This window comes from Callithrix jacchus, chromosome 14 (assembly GCF_049354715.1).
Source record: "Callithrix jacchus isolate 240 chromosome 14, calJac240_pri, whole genome shotgun sequence".
In the NCBI taxonomy this organism is placed as follows: Eukaryota; Metazoa; Chordata; class Mammalia; order Primates; family Cebidae; genus Callithrix; species Callithrix jacchus.
Window position 1 is genome coordinate 83,570,007 of NC_133515.1, and position 20,634 is coordinate 83,590,640.

Below are 20,634 nucleotides of genomic sequence, written 5' to 3' on the forward strand. Positions count from 1 at the left end.
TGCCGCGTGCCTGTAGTCCCAGCTACTCGGGAAGCTGAGGCGGGAGAATTGCTTGAACCTGGGAGGCGGAGATTGCAGTGAGCTGAGATCATGCCACTGCACTCCAGCCTGGCTACAGAGCAAGACTCTGTCTCAAACAAACAAACAAACAAACAAACAAAAAACACTTAGTAGTCAGTCTTGATTGTATGTTTTAAGGAATTTGACCTGTTTTGTTTTTGTCTGTGTGTCATTTAAAAAAAGCACCATGACATTTGAAAATTTATTCTGTTTCTCATTGTGATTCTTTTATAATATTCAGAGGTCTTGATCTCTGGCATTCCTTCTTTACTATGTAGATTTTAAGGCCTTTTTTAAAAATTGTTTTACTCTTTCTAACAATTTTATTTTGAGACAAAACATAGTCTTTCTCTAATATAGTTTAGGTTATAAAATCAAATGTGTATGTATTTTAGATCGTGTTTCCAACAAGCATTTATTTTAAAACATCAGTATGATGCTTTGCTTATGAGGACCCCCTATAGTAATCCCTTGGAAATAGCCAGTGAAGAGTCTGAGTTCTCCTTAACCCTTCAACTCATAAAGAACCAATTTAAGGGCAGGTGCCCAAGATGTTATTTTTAGATTCTAAGGTAAAGAATCAATATTTCTGAATTTTTAAAAAAATTTCAATATACTCTGCTGAATTGCCATTGTTTTTAGGTGTAGAGTAGCCCCTCCTCACCCACAGTTTTGCTTTCTGCAGGTTGTTATCCGAGGTCAGCTGTGGTCTGAAAATATTATATGGAGAATTCCAGAAATAAACAATTAATGGGTTTTAAAATTTGTGTGCCATTCTGAGTAGTGAGTGGGTGAAATCTGATGCCGTGCCTCTCTGTCACATCTGGGATGTGAATTATCCCTTTGTCCAGTACTTGACGCAACATATGCTTTGCTGCCTGCCTTTTGTTAGTCCTTAATAGCCATTTTGGTGATCAGATTGACTGTTAAGGTATAGCAGTGCTTGTGTTCAAGGAGCCTTTATTTTACTTAATAATACTTTATTAATAATATTAATCTCTCACCATGCCTAATTTGTAAGTTAAACTTCATCATGGTATGCATGTATAGTATATGTAGGGATTAGTACTATCTGTGATTCAAGCATCCACTGGGGGTCTTGGAATGGATCCAAAGTGGGGACAAAGGCTTCTTAAACTAGATAACTCTTTTTGAGGTCAGACATTTATTCTGTTGAGAATATCAATTTCTTTCTTTCTTTTTTTTTTTTTTTTTTTTGAAACAGTCTGACTCTGTCATCCTGGCTGGAGTGCAGTGGTGTGATCTTGGCTTACTGCAACCTCTACCTCAGCTCTGCCTTTTACATAGCTGGGATTACAGGCACACTACCACACCCAGCTAATTTGTGTATTTTTAGTAGAGATGGGGTATCACCATGTTGGCCAGGCTAGTCTTGAACTCATGGCCTCAAGTGATTGGCCCGCACTTGGCCTCCCAAAGTGCTGGGATTACAGCTGTGAGTTCCTGGCCAGAGAGTATCAAGTACTGGCAACTTGTTAGACCAGTAGAGCATGTAGTAGGGTCATCTCTTTGAAATTCAGGCTCTTATATTGCTTATGAGAGCCTTTCTGTAGCCCTATAGTTAAAGATGATTTTATGCTTCATCATTCTGAAATTGAAGTTGAGACATTAAATGCATAGTAACAAACTATATCCTTTTTTATATCTTTCAGAATCATGGTGTCATGGAAAGGGATTTACTTTATACTGACTCTGTTTTGGGGAAGCTTTTTTGGAAGCATTTTCATGCTGGGTCCCTTTTTACCTTTGATGTTTGTAAACCCATCTTGGTATCGCTGGATCAACAACCGCCTTGTGGCAACCTGGCTCACCCTCCCTGTGGTAAGTTACACACCAGAGGAGACTGTCTGCTTGTCCTAGAGTGCCCCCTACCCTTGATAGATACCTAAATCCATGGATGTTCAAGTCCCTCCAATATTTACAGGTATCTTATGCACATCCTTCTGTATGCTTTAAATAATCTCTAGATTGCTTATAATACCAAATACAATGTAAATGCTATGTAAATAGTCGTTATTGTTTGGGAATTGTATTAGGAATAATGACGGGAATAAAAAGTCTGTGCATCCTCAGTACAGGCTCAGCCATCCTTTTTTTTCCGTGAATATTTTTGATCCATGATTGTTTGAGTTTGAGTTCACAAATGCGGAACCCAAGGATGTGGAGGGCTGAATGTATTTTTCTGTGTTCCAATGGGCTTCTTAGATCTGTAGGTTGGTTGGTTGGTTTTTTTTTTAACTGAGAAATTTTAGACCCATTTTTTCACATTTTTTTTTTCCTGACTTATTCTCTCCTCACTTTGGGACTACAATTATATGTATGTTTGATTTGTTACACATGTCACAAAGGCTCTCTTTTTTCTTTCCCTGTATTTTTTCCTCTATTCTTCATATTGAATGATTTCTGTTTATCTGTTTTCAAGCTCAATGACCCTTTCTTCTGTCATCTTTATTCTGCTGTTTTGTTCATCTAGTGAATTTCTGTTTAAAATATTGTAAGTTCTAGAATTTATTTTGGGTTCTTTATTGTGTCTCTTACTTTCTTGAGATTTCTCATTTATTCATTAATTATAGCCATATTTTCCCTTATGTCATCTGGGTGATGTCTAGTACCTTTTACTCTGTCAGGGCTGGTCTTTTAGGCAAAATTTCTTCTTGCTTTTTTAATATAAGTATATTTTGTTTTGTGATGGGATTACAAGAGTAGTTGGCAGGATCTCACTCTGCCTGGTGATAGAGTGAGACTTTGTCTCAAAATAAATAAATAAATACAAACCAATCACTTTGTCTGATGGTCAGGTAGAGTAATAGCAATATAGTACAATTTTGGGAGACAAGTGGCTGAGCTGGACTTATTGATAGTGTGATCTTTTGAGATGCACCATCTTATGAGATTTTCAAAGATAATTTCATCTATTCCTAACTTTTGCTTTATTAGCTGTTTGGACAGTTTAACACATAGGTGAGATTTAACTACCACAGTACTAGTAAAAAATTAGTATAAATTTGGAAAACTGCTGTCACTCAGCTGTTTCATTTACTAGTTACAGCATATTGGGCAGAGAAAGTTTTTCTAGTTGAGAAATGTATAGACTTTGAATTCCTTATAGCTAGGTTACAGAAAAATTGATATTCTAGTTTTGAGACAGTGAACATCTCTGTTGAAAGAAACAGAGAAGAACTGTCAAGGGTGTCTTTTATCACCTTTTATCTCATACTTGTAGAAGGAGCTAAAGGAGTTTTTATTTTTAAGCAATAGCAAAATGTTATTTTTAAATTCAGAGTGAATTTAATCTAAAATTTATTGCTTTATCCCTTATTGATGTACTTTATTTTAAGCAATCCCAGAAAGTTAAAAATAATTTTCAACTAAAAATAAATTAGGATAAACGTATTTAAACTAATTATTGCTTCACAAAAATAGTCACAAAATGATCTGCTCTTTCGTTAAGTTTCTCTTGTGGATTAAAATGATTTTGTTGGCAAGATTTTTCTTGTCTTACTATTTTTAAGGAGCACATTTTCTGTGCTAAAAGAGGCATAGCAGTGAAATGTTTTAGAATCTTAGAATTAGATGAGACTTAGAGGTCACTTTGTCTAACCTAACTGTGTGTGCAAGAGTCCCTTCTAGAACCATTTGCAGGGTGACCATTCAGTCTTTCTTTGAATGTTTCTATAATTTGGAGAGCATGTCTTTGTTCCTTTCATTTTTGGACCATTCTGTTCAACATAATCACTATTGTAATGGTCAAACTCAGCATGTGCTCAGAGCAGTTTTTGCTTCTCAAAATTCTGACTCTAACCAACAGTCTGATTACTACCAGGGATTATAAAAATTACTGGGAGTTCTGTCCTTTCACCATAAATCATGCCTTAGGAATTTAGAGATCATTTTCTAATTGTCTATCCAGGGCACAACTTTCTTCCACAGCCTTTTGATACCATTCCAGTCCTAGCACAAAACAGGTGTTCAATAAACACAAATGGCTGAATGTGATTTTTGTCTACACTGTTGCTCTTAAGAAAGTGGGTACTCAGTGTTTGAAGAATGAGTTGAGATTGCAAAGCCTCAAGTGTCTAGGGGTTTGGGGAGCCAGACCTAAGCTGAGCCTGAAAAGCAAAAGCAGATGTGTAGATGAGTTGTTATTACCTCAGACTAAATAAAGATCCATTAGAATGATAAATGAGAGTGACAGCAGCAGGCATGATGGCAAAACTTTCTCTGTGATCATGAGAGGAAACACTCTCATCTTTGTTTTCATATTGGAACACTTGGACGTAGTAAGTAGTGGTAAATAAAAGATCCTCGGAAAATGTTCCCATATTTTTATTAAATAATACACAGAGAAATCTTTGACCAATTACATAAAAATTATGAGAATTGTTACTCTTAATATAAGAAACTATGTATTATAAAATTTTGTAAGATTTATTACTGTTGACACTATTATCTCCTTACTGGAAATAAAATAAACATTAGAAATCTGAGAATAGTGTCTTTTTTCCCATTCTTTTAGTTTGGAATTCTAGAGTTCTTTATAGATATTACAATTTTATTTCTATGTAGTATAATTGTTTTTCTGCCTTTGCAGGAGCTGTAAATAAGGTTGACTGGATATGTCTCATCTGATGTTACAAATGATTAATGTGGACTTGAGATCTTGGCTGCCCAGAAGGTTATTTATAACTTTCAGGCATATTCTCATAGAATGCTGGATGTCAAGGGAGAGAATGTCATGTTATATGAGATGTTCCTGGACACACAGTCTTGGTGGTTTTTTTTTTTTTTTTTTGGAGACAACACTCTCTTGCCCAGCTGGAGTGCAGTGGTGCAGTGAAATCTCACTGTAACCTGAAATTCCTGGATTCTAGCAATCCTTCTGCCCCAGCCTCCTGAGTAGCTAAGGCTCTGGGCATGTGCCATAATACCCGGCTTTTAAAAATTGTTTGTAGAGCTGGAGTCTTGCTGTGTTGTCTAGGCTAGTTTTGAACTCCTGGCCTCAAGCGATCTTCCTGCCTTAGCCTCCCAAAGTGCTGGGATTACATGCGTGAGCCTCCACTCCCATCCTGGTCTTGAATTGTTTATTTTATTATTTTTCATAATGAAAAAGGATTGTTTGGGATCCACAGGTATCATATATTAGAAATTGCGTTTATAGAGTTAGATTTGAGGTTTGGGATTTATAGGCTTGAGACTTTTAACTCTTGATCTGGCTCAGTGGCTCACGCCTGTAATCCCAGCACTTTGGGAAATCCCAGCACTTTGGGAGGCCGAGGCAGGTGAATCATGAGGTCAGGAGTTTGAGGCCAGCTTGGCCAACATGGTGAAACTCTGTCTCTACTAAAAATACAAAAAATTAGCTGGGTGTGGTGGCGGGCACCTGTAATCCCAGCTATTCGGGAAGCTGAGGCAGGAGAATTTCTTGAACCTGAGAGACAGAGGTTGCAGTGAGCCAAGATCACGCCACTGCACTCCAACCTTGGTGACAGTGCAAGACTCTCTCTCAGAAAAAAAAAAAGAAGATTTTTATCTCTTTTCTTTTGTACAACACACAACTAACAGTCAACTTCTTTTTCCTGTCAACTAAGTGAAGGGAATTTCACTTTCCATTTCTTTGCAAAAACTTAAAAGTGTATCATATTTGGAAAGTAGAGTGGAGGTCATCCAAACTAACCTTATATGGTAACTTGATACATATACCTTGGCCCAGGATGTATAATTCAGTGATATGTTTTGGTACTTGATGGCCCTTTATACTTAGAAGTAGAAAAAGGGATATTTTTTGTTGTGGGTCCAAGCCTGGAGGACTCTGCCATAATCCTTTTTACCCCGAAGTCTTCCATGTAGGTATTTCACTTTCAAAGGACTTTCTGAAGTAGGGGTTATAATTAGTTGAGCAGTTATGGACCCTTTTGAAAATTTGAAGAAAACCCCAAGCATTTTACCTAGCAGAGGATATGCACACATTGACATATCTTTATATACAGCTTAAGAGGAATACATTTTTATTGACCTCTTGGAGGCCATCCTTCTAGGACATAATAGGTACTAAATACCCATGCTTAAAGTGAACTTCATCTGTGGGAAAGTAACTTAATGAGGACCTATGGGATATCTGTAGCTACTTAGCCCAAATGATTTTGTATCAGGATGTTAATGCTTTTACTCTGCAACAATTTGAACATATAACTTTTCTAATTTCTTTTTACTTTCTAGTGTATTTCTTTAGCTAATATTATTTTGAACTTTTGTTTTATTGATTATGTTTATTATGTTTTCAAAACCTTACTGTTTTGTATTGCTTTTTTTTAAAAAAATACTTTTTGTTGTGAAGTATAGCAAACATACTGAAAAGTAATTAAAACACAAATGTATAGTTTAATAAATAATTTTGAGTGTAACTGTCAATCAAGTCAAGAAATACAACATTGCCAGCTCTTCAGCAGTCTACCTAGATTTCCAATGAAAACGCCCTCCTTTTGGTAGAAGTAGGCATTAATCTGACTTTTAAGATAATTATTTCCTTCTTGTTCTTTATAATTTTAGCATCTATATAATCACCTTTACAATACCTTAATCTTTTAGAAAGTCTTGTAATTGACATTTATTGTATATGTTTTTGTTTTGCTGTCTCTCAAAATTATGCTTCTGTGTGTCTTTCATGTTGCTGTAGATAGTTGTAGTTCATCTACTTTCATTGTTGTATCATTTCCCCATTATATGAATATAACACAGTTTTTCTATTGGCTATACTTTGATCAGGATTATTATGATACTCACCAAGAGAACTTTTGATTCTGCATTTTATATTTTGCCTTTAGATCAATTTTCCTTTTATTAATAAGTCAAACATTAACTAGTAAATTTGTTACATGTAAATAATTTGAAAATTCAAATAAGAATTTGAAATCAATAATCAAGTTTTATTATAATCTGTGACTTTACTTTCAAGAATTCTAAGCCTATAGTATAGTGTTTTTCTAAATATTTCATATATATTGTATACCTGGCCATCAGAAAAGTGAATTAAGCAAGTTCAGCAAATATTTGAACATTACTATAATCCAGGTACTATTATAGGTGCTAAAGGCTTGTAGCATTTTAGATGTATAGTTAATTTATTCTGTATATATTGTCAGAATAAAGATCTATGTTTTTGTTTTTAAAATATCGTAGTACAGGAAGCTATAAAATGAACAGTTTAACTTCCGGGGTTTTTTTCCCACCCCCTGTATCCAGTGCTAATTTTTTTGACTATTCTTTCTAGAAAAAAAGATAATAATGTTACTTATCGATATCCCTAAAATATTACACAGTAGAATCGTCATATACACCTTTTATATTTTCTTTTTCTTTTTTTTTGAGACAGTCTTGCTCTGTCACCAGGCGCCATGCTAGGTAGAGCGCAGTGGCACGATCCCAGCTCACTGCAACCTCCGCCTCCCAAGTTCAAGCAATTCTCCTGCCTTAGCCTCCCAAGTAACTGGGACTACAGGCACGTGCCACCATGCCCAGCTAATTTTTTTGTGTGTATTTTTTAGTAGAGAGGGGGTTTCATGTTGGCCAGGATGGTTTCGATCTCTTGACCTCATGATCCGCCCGCCTCAGCCTCCCAAAGTGCTGGGATTACAGGCGTGAGCCACTGCACCCGACCTATATTTTCCTTTTACTTAATAAGAGAATCTTGATTTTGAGGACAGTTAGCATTTTTTAATTAGGAAATCACCAGAAGCTTAAAATAGAAATAGTGCTTGATATCTTCTAGATAATCTCACCCCCCCAATTTTTTATTATAGAGGCAAGGATGTTGGGAAATACTATACTTTAACTTATTAGAAATCGTAAGATTTACTTATAGGGCATGACAAAATTTACGTATGGAAAATCGTAACTTTGATTTACTCTGTATCTGTATTATTTTCTTAGGCACTATTGGAGACCATGTTTGGTGTAAAAGTGATCATAACTGGGGATGCATTTGTTCCTGGAGAAAGAAGTGTCATTATCATGAACCATCGGACAAGAATGGACTGGATGTTCCTGTGGAATTGTCTGATGAGATACAGCTACCTCAGATTGGAGAAAATTTGCCTCAAAGCCAGTCTCAAAAGTGTTCCTGGATTCGGTAGGTTATTACTCATACATTATTTTAAGTGGTTCGTTCATTTTATATGTAATGCACCCACTGTAAAACTGACTTAGGCATTAAAGGGATTCTATTTTTATCCTCATTGGGCTAAAAACAATCTCAGGTTCTTTTGTCTTTAGAGGATCTGCTATGGCAGATGACTTTATTTTAATCTCTTTTTTTAAAGTATTATTCTGAAAGAGAAATAAACACTTCTCAAGGAAATGGATATATAGTGTCTGAGGATCACCAAATTGAAGGACATGAATTAATAGTTAAGTAACTTTTTATTGCATGTAGTATTTGTGATTTAGGCCAGAAACTGGTCTGTGCTGATAAAGTACTTGACATTGACTGATTCATTTATAGTTATGTAGTAAATATTAATTGAATACCTAGGTTCCAAGCATTATACTAGGTGTTGGTACTTTCTGGACTTCCCCAAACTATAACTTTTTTTAAAAAAGCCTTTTTTAAAAAAATTTTTTTTAAAGACAGGGTTTCACCTTGTTGGTCAGGCTGGTCTTGAACTCCCGACCTCACGTGATCCGCCCACCTTGGCCTCCAAAGTGCTTGGATTACAGGCATGAGCCACCAAGCCCGGTTGTGCTTATATAATATAATATTAAAGTTCCTGGAAATATTTATTTTAAATGGCTAGGAATACAACATGTTCATTGTGTGTTGGAGAAGTAGCGATATTTCAGCATTGCATGTTAAAAACATATGGCCTCTTTTCTCAACTTGCTACTTAATGTTAAATAAGGGAGGGGAACAGATTATAATATATTCAAACCAGTTATTCACATGGGTACCCACTGTATACTCCTGATAGCCTCATTAATTACATTTATACTTCTGTGGTTTACCTAGGTAACATTTCTTACTTATTTAAACTATTTACCCTCTTAAACCCTGTGTCTGTTAGTGTACTGACATGGTTTATGATTTGTGAGGGCAAAGGTCAGGCCCTCACATGATAGGCCAGTAAGGGTAGACTAGTAAGGGTATTTGTGGTTGATTTACTCTTTGTGTTTTAATTGCTTTTGTACTCGTTTTATCTTTCCTTTTGCCACTTTTCCAATATAGAGGTCTCAGGTTAGTAAGATTTCTTATATGGCAGCTGGCTTTTCTTAGAGAACACTCTCCCATGAGAACTAGCAAGAAGCTACAAGGTGTTTTATGACCTAGCCTTAGAATTCAAATAGCATCACTCCTACCATATGTTATTGGTAGAAGCAGTTACCATCCTCAAAGATTCTAAGGGAGGGAGCATAGACCTCACAGATTCAAGATGTGTCGTAGATCTCAGTATTTAAAAAGTTGCCAGAGGACTGATAAATAAAAAACGGCCCATATTACCAATAGCAAGATTGATTCTAAATGAAATATGCTAACAGGATAATAAGAATAACAATATGCCAGTGACTTTAAAAGTATATGAGATTTAAAAAATACAGAAAAATGGAACTGACAAAATCTGACATTAACAGAAATTGAAAAAGCCACATTCAATCTCTATGGTGTGTCTAATAGAGATTGAATCCATAATTAAAAGTCTTCTTACAAAGGTTTTTGTAGGACAGTGGCAACTGTGTATTTTTTGTCACCTTTATTTTTAAAAAAATATGAAATCAAGGAGAGGAAAGAAAACCATGTATCACCTGTCTGTGTAGTATGAGAAGACATAAAATGCCATAAACTTTCAATTGATTAATGAAGAGAAGTAAATTCCAAAACATTTTCTTCTGCCCTCCCATCTTCATGAATTGAAGAGTACTAAGAGTGGGGAGAAGAAGATTAAGAGTAGAATGATATGCAACTGGGGCTTGCTGGCAACTCTGTCCCTTCTGGTGGCATTGTGTGCATGCATGCGTTCACCCTCCAGGGCCAAAAGATTTGCCTTCCCAGTGTCCCTGCCTCCTGTAAAGCCACACTGCAGCATCCACAAACCGCTGCAGCCTAGGCTACTGAGGCACTCACAGACACCACTGATGTTGATGAAAGCCAAAGAAATCATATGGAGTCTATATTACTGTTTTTATAGGGAACCAAAGTCAAAGCACTCTACCCAACTGACTATATGACATATCTACAGGAAAAAGTTTTTCCCTATAAAAGCTATACCATACAGTTGGAAAAAGTGATGGTGCCATCATATGCATAGATACCAGTGTAGGGACACAGGAAATGTGAAAAAGCAAGGAAACTTGATACTCTAAAGGAACACAAGAATTCTCCAGTTAATGGACCCCAGAATAGAGGAAACCCATCAAATACCTGAAAAAGAATTCAAAATAAAGATCTTAAAGAAACTCAGCAAAATACAAGAGAACACAGATAAAGGATTCAAACACAATCAGGAAATAAATCATGATCTGAATGAGAAATTCAGGAACATGGTAGATAGTGTAAAAAAGAACCAAACAGAAATCTTGAAACTGAAAAATTCAGTAAATGAAATAAAATCAAGAGCTTCAACAATAAACTAGATCAAGCAGAAGAAAGAATTTCTGAATCTGAAAGCTTGTGTTTTCAGATAACCCAGTCAGATCAAAATAAAGAATGAAGAAAGCGTACAGAACATATGGAACACCATTAAGTGATCAATTTTTGCATTATGGGAATTGGAAAGAAGAGGTTAAAAAAAAAGGCATTGTAACCTACTTAATGAAATAATAGCTGAAAACTTTCCAAGTCTTGGGAGTGATATGGATGTCCAGATACAGGAAGCCCAGTGATCTTCATCCAGATAAGTTTAACCTGAAAAGGCCTTCTCCAGGGCGGGCACTGTATGGTCGAACGTTCAGAAGTCAAAGAGAGAATTCTATAAACAGCTAGAGAAAGGTACAAAGTCACATAAAAGGGAATCCCCATCAGACTAATGGCAGATTTCTTAGCAGAAACTTTACAGGCCAGGAGAGAATGGGATGATATATTCAACATGCTGAAATAAAAAACTGACAGCCAAGGATACTATAACTGGGAATGCTATTCTTTAGAAATGAAGAAGAAATAAGTCTTTCCCAGATAAGCAAAAAGGAGAATTCATCATCACTAGACTGGCCCTAAAAGAAATGATTAATTACTTCTTCATCTGGAACAAAAAAAGGCATATCTAACCATCGTGAAAACATGCAGATAAAGCACACTGGTAGAACAGATATATAGATGAAAAAGAGAAGGAACTCTAACACTACAGAAAATCACCAAATTGCAGAAACAGTAAGGAAGAAAGGTAAAGGATATACAGAATAACCAGAAATCAATTTAAAAGTAGTGGGGATAAGTCCTCACCTATAACAAGCTTGAATGTAAAGTGTTTAAATTCTTCAATTAAAAAATAAAGACTGGCTGAATGAATTTAAAAAAAAAAAAAAAAAGGCAAAACAGGACCCAACTATATTCAGCTTATAAGAAACTGACTTCACCTGTGAAGATACACATAGACTTCAAATGAAGGAATAGAGAAATTTCATGCACACGAAAACCACACATGAGCAGGAGTAGGTATAGAACATCAGATAAAATAGATTTCAAGTCAAAAAAAAAAACCCACAACATAAGAAGTGACCAAGAAGGCAACTATTAATATATAATGATAAAGGAATCAATTCAGCAAGAGGATATAACAGTTATAAATATATAAACATCAAACATCAGAGCACCCAGATATATAAAGCAAATACTGTTAGATCTAAAGGGAGAGTCAGACCCTAATATAGTAAATGTTGCAGACTTCAACACCTCACTCTCAGCAACATGTAGATGATCATCCTAGACATACTAGATTTAAATTGCACTATAGACCAAGTGACCTAATGGATATTTAAATAACATTTTATTTAACAGCCACAGAATATACATATTTTCATCAGTTCATGGAACATTCTTCAGGACAGATCATGTGTTAGGCCACAAAATAAGTCTCAGAAAATTAAAAAAAATTGAAATTATGTTAAATATCCGGTCAGACCACAATCTAATAAAGTTAGAAATTAATAACAAGAGGACATTTGGAAACTGTACCAGTATTTGGAAATTAAACATGCTTCTGAATGACCAATGGATCAATCAAGAAATTAAGAAGGAAATAAAAAAAATTTTTGAAGCAAATGAAAATAGAAACATAACATACCAAAATGTGTAGGATACAGCTAAAGCAGTAGTAAGAGTGCAGCATATAGCAAGAAATGCCTACATCAAAAAGGTAAAAAGATTTCAAATAAATACCCTAATTCACCTCTATGAACTAGGAAAGCAAGAGCAAACCAAGCTGAAAATTAGTTATAGGCAAAGATATAAGAAAGATCAGAGCAAAAGTAAACAAAACATAGACTAAAAAATACAAAAGGTCAATGAAATGGAATGTTGATTTTTTTGGAAAGATAAACAATAAAACTGATAAAACATTAGCTAGACTAACAAAGAGAGAAGATGAAAAAAAAAATTGGTGTGTTAGCTCATGCCTGTAATCCCAACACTTTGGGAGGCCGAGAGAGGCAGATCACCTGAGGTCAGGAGTCCTAGACCAGCCTGGCCAACATGGTGAAACCCCATCTCTACTAAAATACAAAAATTAGCCAGGCATGGTGGTGGGCACCTGTAATCCCAGCTCCCTGGGAGGCTGAGGCAGGAGGATTGCTTGAACCCAGGAGGTGGAGGTTGCAGTGAGCCGAGATTGCGCCACTGCACTGCAGCCTGGATGACAGAGCCGGACTCCATCTCAAAAAACAAATTAGTAAATAAAAAATTAGAAGTGTAATATGAAATATTACAACTGATACCACAGAAATACAAAGGACCGTTAGAGGATATTATGAATTACTATATGCCAACCAATTGGAAAACATAGCAGAAATTGATAAATTCCTGAACATATAACTATCAAGATTGAAATAGGGAAAAATAGAAAACCCAAACAGACCAATAACGAATAACGAGATTAAATTAATAATTTAAAAACTCTCCCAGCAAAGAAAAGCCCAGGACCAGATGGCTTCACTACTGAATTCTACCATCCTCCCCCGACTTTTTTTTTTTTTTTTTGAGACACAGGGTCTCACTCTTACATATGCTAGAGTACAGCGGCGTGATCATAGCTCACTGTAATCTTAAACTGCTGGGCTCAAGTGGTCCTTCCACCTCACCCTCCTGAGTAACTTAAACTATTAATACAAGCTTGCACAATGATGCCTGGCTAATTTTTTAAAAAATAAAACTTTAGAGTCAAGCATGTTTAGTCAGGATCTAGACACCATTAAATGTTCTCTTTTAGTGTCAGACATACTGTTTAACAAGCTTAGCTGGTCTACATTGAATTTATTTAAGAACATGTATTACAAGACTATTTAAACAAAAACCTTAGATTACTGTGTATGGAGCATGCTAACGTAAACTGTCCACTAATCATTTTAAGGAATCTTTTTTAGATAAATGGTTTGTACTCCTTAATCATGGGCCATCTTAAATTAGATGTCAAAAAAAATTTGAGTCATTCAGTTTGGTTATAATTACAGGAGAAGGAAAAGGTAAAAGAATCTCTAGTATTATGTGCTGTGTGCAGAATACTATATAAGGGACTTTATATACATTAACTTATTTAAAGGTCACAACTGCATATTATGTTATGATATGCAGTTGTGACCTTTAAGTTAATGTATATAAAGTGGATTTCTTTAAGTGGATTACGTTATGTTGCATATTATGCATAATCCACTTAATATGCAACATAACGTAATCCACTTAAAGAAAATGGAGTTTATGAATGTTAAGTAATTTGCCTTCTTACACATGGAACTGTGGGGTGGCAATAAATTATGAAACCAGGTCTGTTCAGTTCTACAGTCAAGGCATAAAAAATATTTATTTTTAAATAAAATGTTCAATTACTTAACTTTTATGTATTATAATTAACAGGTACATTATACAAAATCAAAGCTACAAAGAGTTGTATACAGAAAATAAACTTTTTTCCCATGCTGGCTCTGTAGTTACTCAATTTCCTCAAAACAGTTGTTACCAATTGCTTCAGAGATACGCCATGCATATACAAGCAGATTATTTTGTTACACTCAATTTTTTTAATAGAAATGGGTGTAACAGAATATATACACTGTTCTTCATATTTTATTTTTTAAAAAGTATTTAGAAATATGTGTTGGAAATTATTCTCTGTCAGTGTATCCACTGCTCTGTTATTTTTAGTATTTAAGGATACATGATATTTTTAACCCATCCACTGTTTAAATTTTTGCCGTCTTCAGCACTTACTAATAATGCTGCAGTGATTTTCTTTGTCTATGCAGTATTTCACATAAAACTGAATTTATCAGTAAGAATTGAAACCTGGATCATAGTATGGGAGATAACTGTCCATATCCATCTGTAGGAATTAAATTCATTTCTGTTTCAGACAACAATATATATGCTGTTTGATTACACTCTCAACAATATGGTGCTATGAAATACCTGGGTCTTTGTCAAACTTATAGTTAGATAAAAAAGATATTTCAATGTAGGTTTATATTTAGTTTTCTTAAAGATGATGAAGCTAGACATTTTTCTATTGGAATGTTAATCTTTATCCTGTTGGGTTATACAGATTCTTAGTAGAAATTATTAACATTTTGTCTTTGGTGAGTTGCTTACATTTTCTCTGTCTTTTGTCCTTTTTCTTGGGTTAGGTTTTTTTTTTTTCTAGTTTTTGGAAATACTGTTTTTATGCAGTCAAACTAATTATTCTTTTGTGTCATCTGGATTTTACAATCAACTTAGCTTTTCCATCATGCTTTTATGGTTTCATTTGTCATGCTTACTCTGGTTTAAGCTAGGAGAGCTGGGCATGGTAATTATAGCTTTTTGGTTGGCCTAGGTAGGAGGATCACTTGAGCCCAGGAGTTTAAGGCTGCATTGAGCTATGATTGTACCCCTGCACTCCAGCCTGGGTGGCAGAGTGAGGCACTGTCTCTTCAAAAAGCAAAGAAAAAAAAAAATGCTAGGAGAAAGAGACTTCTTGTCTATTTCCCCAGATAGCTACTCAGCCCAGTATTCTTTTCGAATAATCTTTTCTTGACTAGTTTGAAATGTCACATTTTATCAGGTTTTATTTTATTCTGAATTTTCATTTGCTATAGGGTCTATTTCCAGACTTTTTGTTCTCTTCTGTTGATCTAATTATGCATGAATACCATGCTGTTTTATTTACCATACCTTTATATTATTTTTAATATATTACTTACATTCAATAAAATTAACCGGTTTTAAATTACATACCATCATGTAACTCACAACAGTCAGGTTGTATCCTTGTACCCTTTTGCACCGAAACCCTTGGATAATATGGGAAATGTGTGTTCAACTGTCCATACAATTTTTCTACTTTTACATTTTTACTAATAATGTAAGAGAGAGTTCCAGGTGTCCCATATCCTCGTCAGCATTCGGTGTTTTTAGACTTTCTGACTTCAGCTATTTTTGTGGCTTTGTTGTGATAACTTACTGTGATTTTAATTTTCATTTCTCTTAAGACTAGGGATTTTGAATCTCTTTTTGTGTGCTCATTGACCATTCCTATAGCTTGTTTTGTGATGTTTCTGGTGATATCTTTTCTCCTTTATTTATGGGTTGTTTCTTCTCTAACTATTGATCTACAAGAGTTCTTCAAAAATTCTGGATATAGGCTCTTTATAGATATGATTTTTGCAGGTTTTTTTTTAACCTCAGTCTTTGGTTTGCCTTTCTACTTTTTTTTTTTGAGACAGAGTCTCACTCTGTCACGAGGCACCAAGCTGGAGTGCAGTGGTGTGACCTTGGCTTACTGCAACCTCCACCTCCCGGGTTCAAGCAATTCTCCTGCCTCAGCCTCCCGAGTAGCTGGGATTACAGGCACGTGCCACCACGCCCAGCTAATTTTTTTTGTATTTTTAGTAGAGACCGGGTTTCACCATGTTGGCCAGGTTGGTCTCCATCTCTTGACCTCGTGATCCGCCAGCCTCGGCCTCCCAAAGTGCTGGGATTACAGGCGTGAGCCACCGCACCCGGCCTCTACTTTTTTAAACCTGTCTTTCAAAGAGCAAACTTTATTTTCAAGAGGTGTTTTTAATCCATTTCTTATTGTTTGGTCTTTCTTTGTCTAACCTTGTGTCACAAATATTTTCCCTTCCCAGAAGTTAATGATCTTCTTAACTTTATGTAGACCCATTTTGATTCAGTTTTTATTGTGAGGCAGGCAGGGTGAAGGTTTACTTTTTTCCTATAACACTTTCCAGTTTTTTAGCAGCTTTCATTGAAAAGTCTACCCACTATCCACTAAACTAACTTAACACCTTTTTTGAAAATTAGTTGTCTGGTAAGTGTTATTTCATCAGTATCACATTGTCACTATACTGCAATTTTATAGCAAGAATTGAAATCAACTGTTCTTTAAAAATTTATTCAACTGTTTAAGTATTTTTCCTCTCCATTAAAATTTTAAAATAAGCTTGCTAATTTTTTCAAAAAGTCCTGTTAAGATTTTCGTTGTGATTGCATTCAATCTAATTTCTCTTTGCAGTACTTGTAGTTTTTCATATAAATGTCTTTCACAGCTTGCATTTAATTTGTTTCTCAGTATTTTTGATTGATGCTATTTTGGAGTTGTTTTAAATTTGTACTTTCTAATTGTTTGCTGCCAGTTTATGGAAATGTAGATGATTTTTATATCTTGTGACTTTTCTAAATTCAACTATTCTACATGCTTTGTGGGTTTCTTAGGGTCTCTACATACATAATCAAATTGCTTGCATGTAAATATAATTTATAATTTTAATTTTCAACTTATATGCCTTTTTTCTTTTGCCTTATTGCAGTGGCTATTTTTTTAGTATAATGTTAAATAGAAGTGCTGAGAGCAGACATTCTTGCCATGTTCCTGATCTTAAGCTAGAAAGCCTTGAGCCTTTCACTGTAGAGTGTGATGCTAACTGTATATTTTTCATAGATGCTTTTAATTAGGTTGGGGAGTTCCCCTTCTAGTCCCGATTTGCTGTGACTTTTATCATAAAACAGTGTCGATTTTGGTTTTAATGCTTTTGCTATACCTATTAAACTGATAATATGAATTTTCTCTCTTATTCTATTAAGATGTTAAATTGCATTGGTTAATCTCTAATGGTAAACTAACCTTACATTTATAGGATTATCTTCACTTAACCTTTTTTTATATATTGTTGGTTTCAATATGCTAATAGCTTTCAAGAGTTTATATTTATTAGGGATTTTTTCTTGTGAGATATTTATCTGTTTGTGGCCTCATAAAATGAGATGGTCAGTTTTCTCTCCTTACATGTTTTCTTTTAAGAGTTTGTATAGGACTGATGTTATTTCCTCATTAAATGATGAAAGGAATTCACCAGTGAAGCCGTCTAAGCATGGAGTTTTCTTTAGTGGGTATGTTTTTGAGTTGATATAGAATTCTTTAGTTCTTCTGTTTCCTTTTTTTTTTTTGAGATGCGGTCTCTCACTGTCACCCAGGCTGTAGTGCAGTGGCGTGATCTCAGCTCACTGCAATCTCCGCCTCCTGGGTTCAAGGAATTCTCCTGCCTCAATAGAAATTGTGTTATCGAAGTTGTCAAAGTAAAGTGTCAAACTAAGGTATCAAGTGGTTCATAGTATTCTGTTAATCTTTTAATGCTTAAAGAGTCTGTAGTTACATTCCTTCTTTTATTTCTCACTTTTCTTGTTCCATCTGGCTGGAGTTTTGTCAGTTTTATTGATTTGCCCCTCTCCCCCTAAAAGAATCAGCTTTTGGTTTCATTGATTTCTTCCTCTCCCCTCATCAATCTGTGTTTTTAGTTTTACTTATTTCTTATCTTTATTATTTCCTAACTTATGTGTTCTTTAGGCTTAATTTGCTTTTTTTTTTTTAAGTTTTTTAACATAGAAGCTTAAGTCATTGATCTAGGATCATTTTTCTTTTTAAACACAGGTGTTTAGGACTATACATTTTCTTTCAGCACTGCCTAGTTGTGTGTTTTGGCCACACGTTTTTCTGTAGACTGCCTTTAGCGCTAGGCTGAAAGTGGCGGAGAAGGGAACATACTCTTAGAGCTTTCCATGCAAGTGAGCATGAGCTTGCACCAGTCTCTCTGCTTCTGCTCCCTCCTTACTACCTTCTGATGATTACCTTTATCTTATGTCCAGATTTTAAATTGTTTTCTACAGGGATGATTTGACCAATAGGGTCTTAACTCCATCATGCTAGAAAATGGAAATTGCATAAGGAATTTTTTTTCTTTTTAACAATTAAGAAGATGATTCCTGAAGCATAGGATTTTGGAGTTGGTACAGAATTTAGAGATTACTTAGTTTCTATGCAATACAGGAATCATCTCTGACTCATTCTTTATTCAATTAGTTACCAAATCCTAGTTTTTCTCAAAATATAAAAATATTCTGTTTCCGATTATGCTATTAGTAGCTTCCAGGTTGCAGCTGAGATCCTGATCCCTGGTCCTTTGGATCATCCTTCTCTTCCTTCAGACCCACCCTTAAATACCCAGTAGGGCTAGAGTCCTTCTCAGCTTCCCCTCTGTGTGTTACTTCTGTCAGCTTTGAATACCTGATGTGTGTCCTGTGCTTAAGGGATTATTCTTGTTTATCCTGAGGCCCACTTTGGATATTGGTTTATGAAGGTGGATAACACTCACCTACCACTTACTTACAGAAATCCATATTAGACTTAGGGTCCATTATCTCTTTCCTTGACCACCAAGTGTTTATTTCTCCTACTCTGTACTAGTATAGTCATTTTTATTATTGCAAGCCTGTCCTTCTGTAATACAAGAGGAAAATTCATCTTGAGGCCCTATTTAAATATTTCATTCTTAACTTTTACATTTGTTTGTTTTCTTTTCCTTCCTGAGTTATAAACTACTTATAGAGTATCTTACACATTGTAGGCTCTTAACTATTTGTAAGCTTGATAGAATTTCATGAAAATGCAAACTACTGACAGGAACGGATTTTGGATTGGAGAAAAAAGATGTTAGAACCTCAAAAGCAAACAAATACAGAGTAAACAAGGCATGAGTGTAAGCAGCAAACAAAACAGCATGCTTGCAAATGAGAGTTAAAGAGGGAATTAAAGTTGGAGAAATGATAGAGAAAAGAATAGATGCATTGTAATGGTTAACTATATACTGTTTCAGACTATGCCAGTTTTAGTTTGTTGACAATTTGGTGTAATTTTAGGGAGTATTTAAGATTGCTAGTCACATTTCTTTTCTCAAGTAAGTGTTTGCTTACCAGATGTTTAGAATATAATTATCTGGCCTATTTAATTCATGTACAAATGGCTAAAGGAAAACACTGTATCTGTAATGCCAGATTGAGAAATGGATGAGAGTTTAGAATTAGAAAGTTCTTTTCTTAAAGTATAAGAGCAACAGACTTATGTAACACGGTAGGAAATAAATCATTATCAGTATCTAGATTTCAGGTCAAGTTATAAAGAGCTTTGTTAAATTAACGAAACTGTTTAGAATTTACTAAGATATATACAGAGTAGATTTTAAGAAAAATGTTTTGTAGAGTTCATCTGTCTCTGATGGTAGTGCATATGTAGATTTTTACTTTTAGCCAATTTTATGACCACTTAATAACTAGTGAAATGAAATATTAAACTTAAAACTGTCATAAAAAGTCCATTTGCCTAGTGATTCTTTGCCAGGAAATGCATGTGACAATTGTATGTACCCAGCTCATGGCTTCTTGGTTTCTCTGGATCATGAATCACTCTAGAGTGAGAAAAGAGTTTGAGCCTTTTAGAAAGTTTGAAAAGGAGAGTAATATTAAAGAGATAGTGATTAAAATCTGGCCAAGTCATGGATTAAGCCAGAAGTTTTCCTGATAATGACCTCATGATTTCAAATTAAATTGTTATATAATTCTGGAATTCCAAAACATTACATTCTGTAAAGAAGTATAGTGGTGAAAACTAGGAAAGACACACATTTTGATGTATCTAGATTATACAGACAGCATGGCCTCTGATAAAGGCTTTCATCCATTCTCAGTTTTTCAAGACATACGAAGACTGTTACCGGATATGTAGAAGTTCTTGTAGTGGTCTGCTTTCACAGGATAGTGCCAACTGTATAGTTCAGCCTCCTAGAATATAAACTGCCAAAATATTAAATAATTTTTTAGTCAAATCTGAAGAAATGATTAGAATTTTTACATGCAGTTGGTATTTTTACATATGCATTTTTCTTTTTAAAGATCATGAATAAAAGCAACTCAGTTACAGTGTGTTGTTTACCTTTTTAGTATACTATAGGAACATGATTATAATGCATGATGCTGCTAATGTGAAAGTGGGTCAATACAGGGATATGTGGATTGGAAAGATACATTTTATGTGGTCAGATTTTTCAGTTTGATCT

At 34.9% G+C, this 20,634-nt stretch overlaps 1 protein-coding gene across 13 annotated transcripts in view; it reads left to right on the top strand.

Moving 5' to 3' along the window:
* The window catches only part of LCLAT1 (lysocardiolipin acyltransferase 1), a 185,657-nt gene that overhangs the window by 72,422 nt on the left and 92,601 nt on the right, over positions 1–20,634 (top strand). For all 13 annotated transcript variants that reach the window (XR_013526133.1, XR_013526132.1, XM_008980920.5 and 10 more), the window contains 2 exons: positions 1,734–1,902; positions 8,008–8,206. Coding sequence is in view for 11 of the 13 variants with exons in the window: in XM_035272876.3 (XP_035128767.1) it covers positions 1,734–1,902; positions 8,008–8,206 (368 nt within the window). In the remaining 2 variants the exon portion in view is untranslated. The remainder of the gene's footprint in view (positions 1–1,733; positions 1,903–8,007; positions 8,207–20,634) is intronic.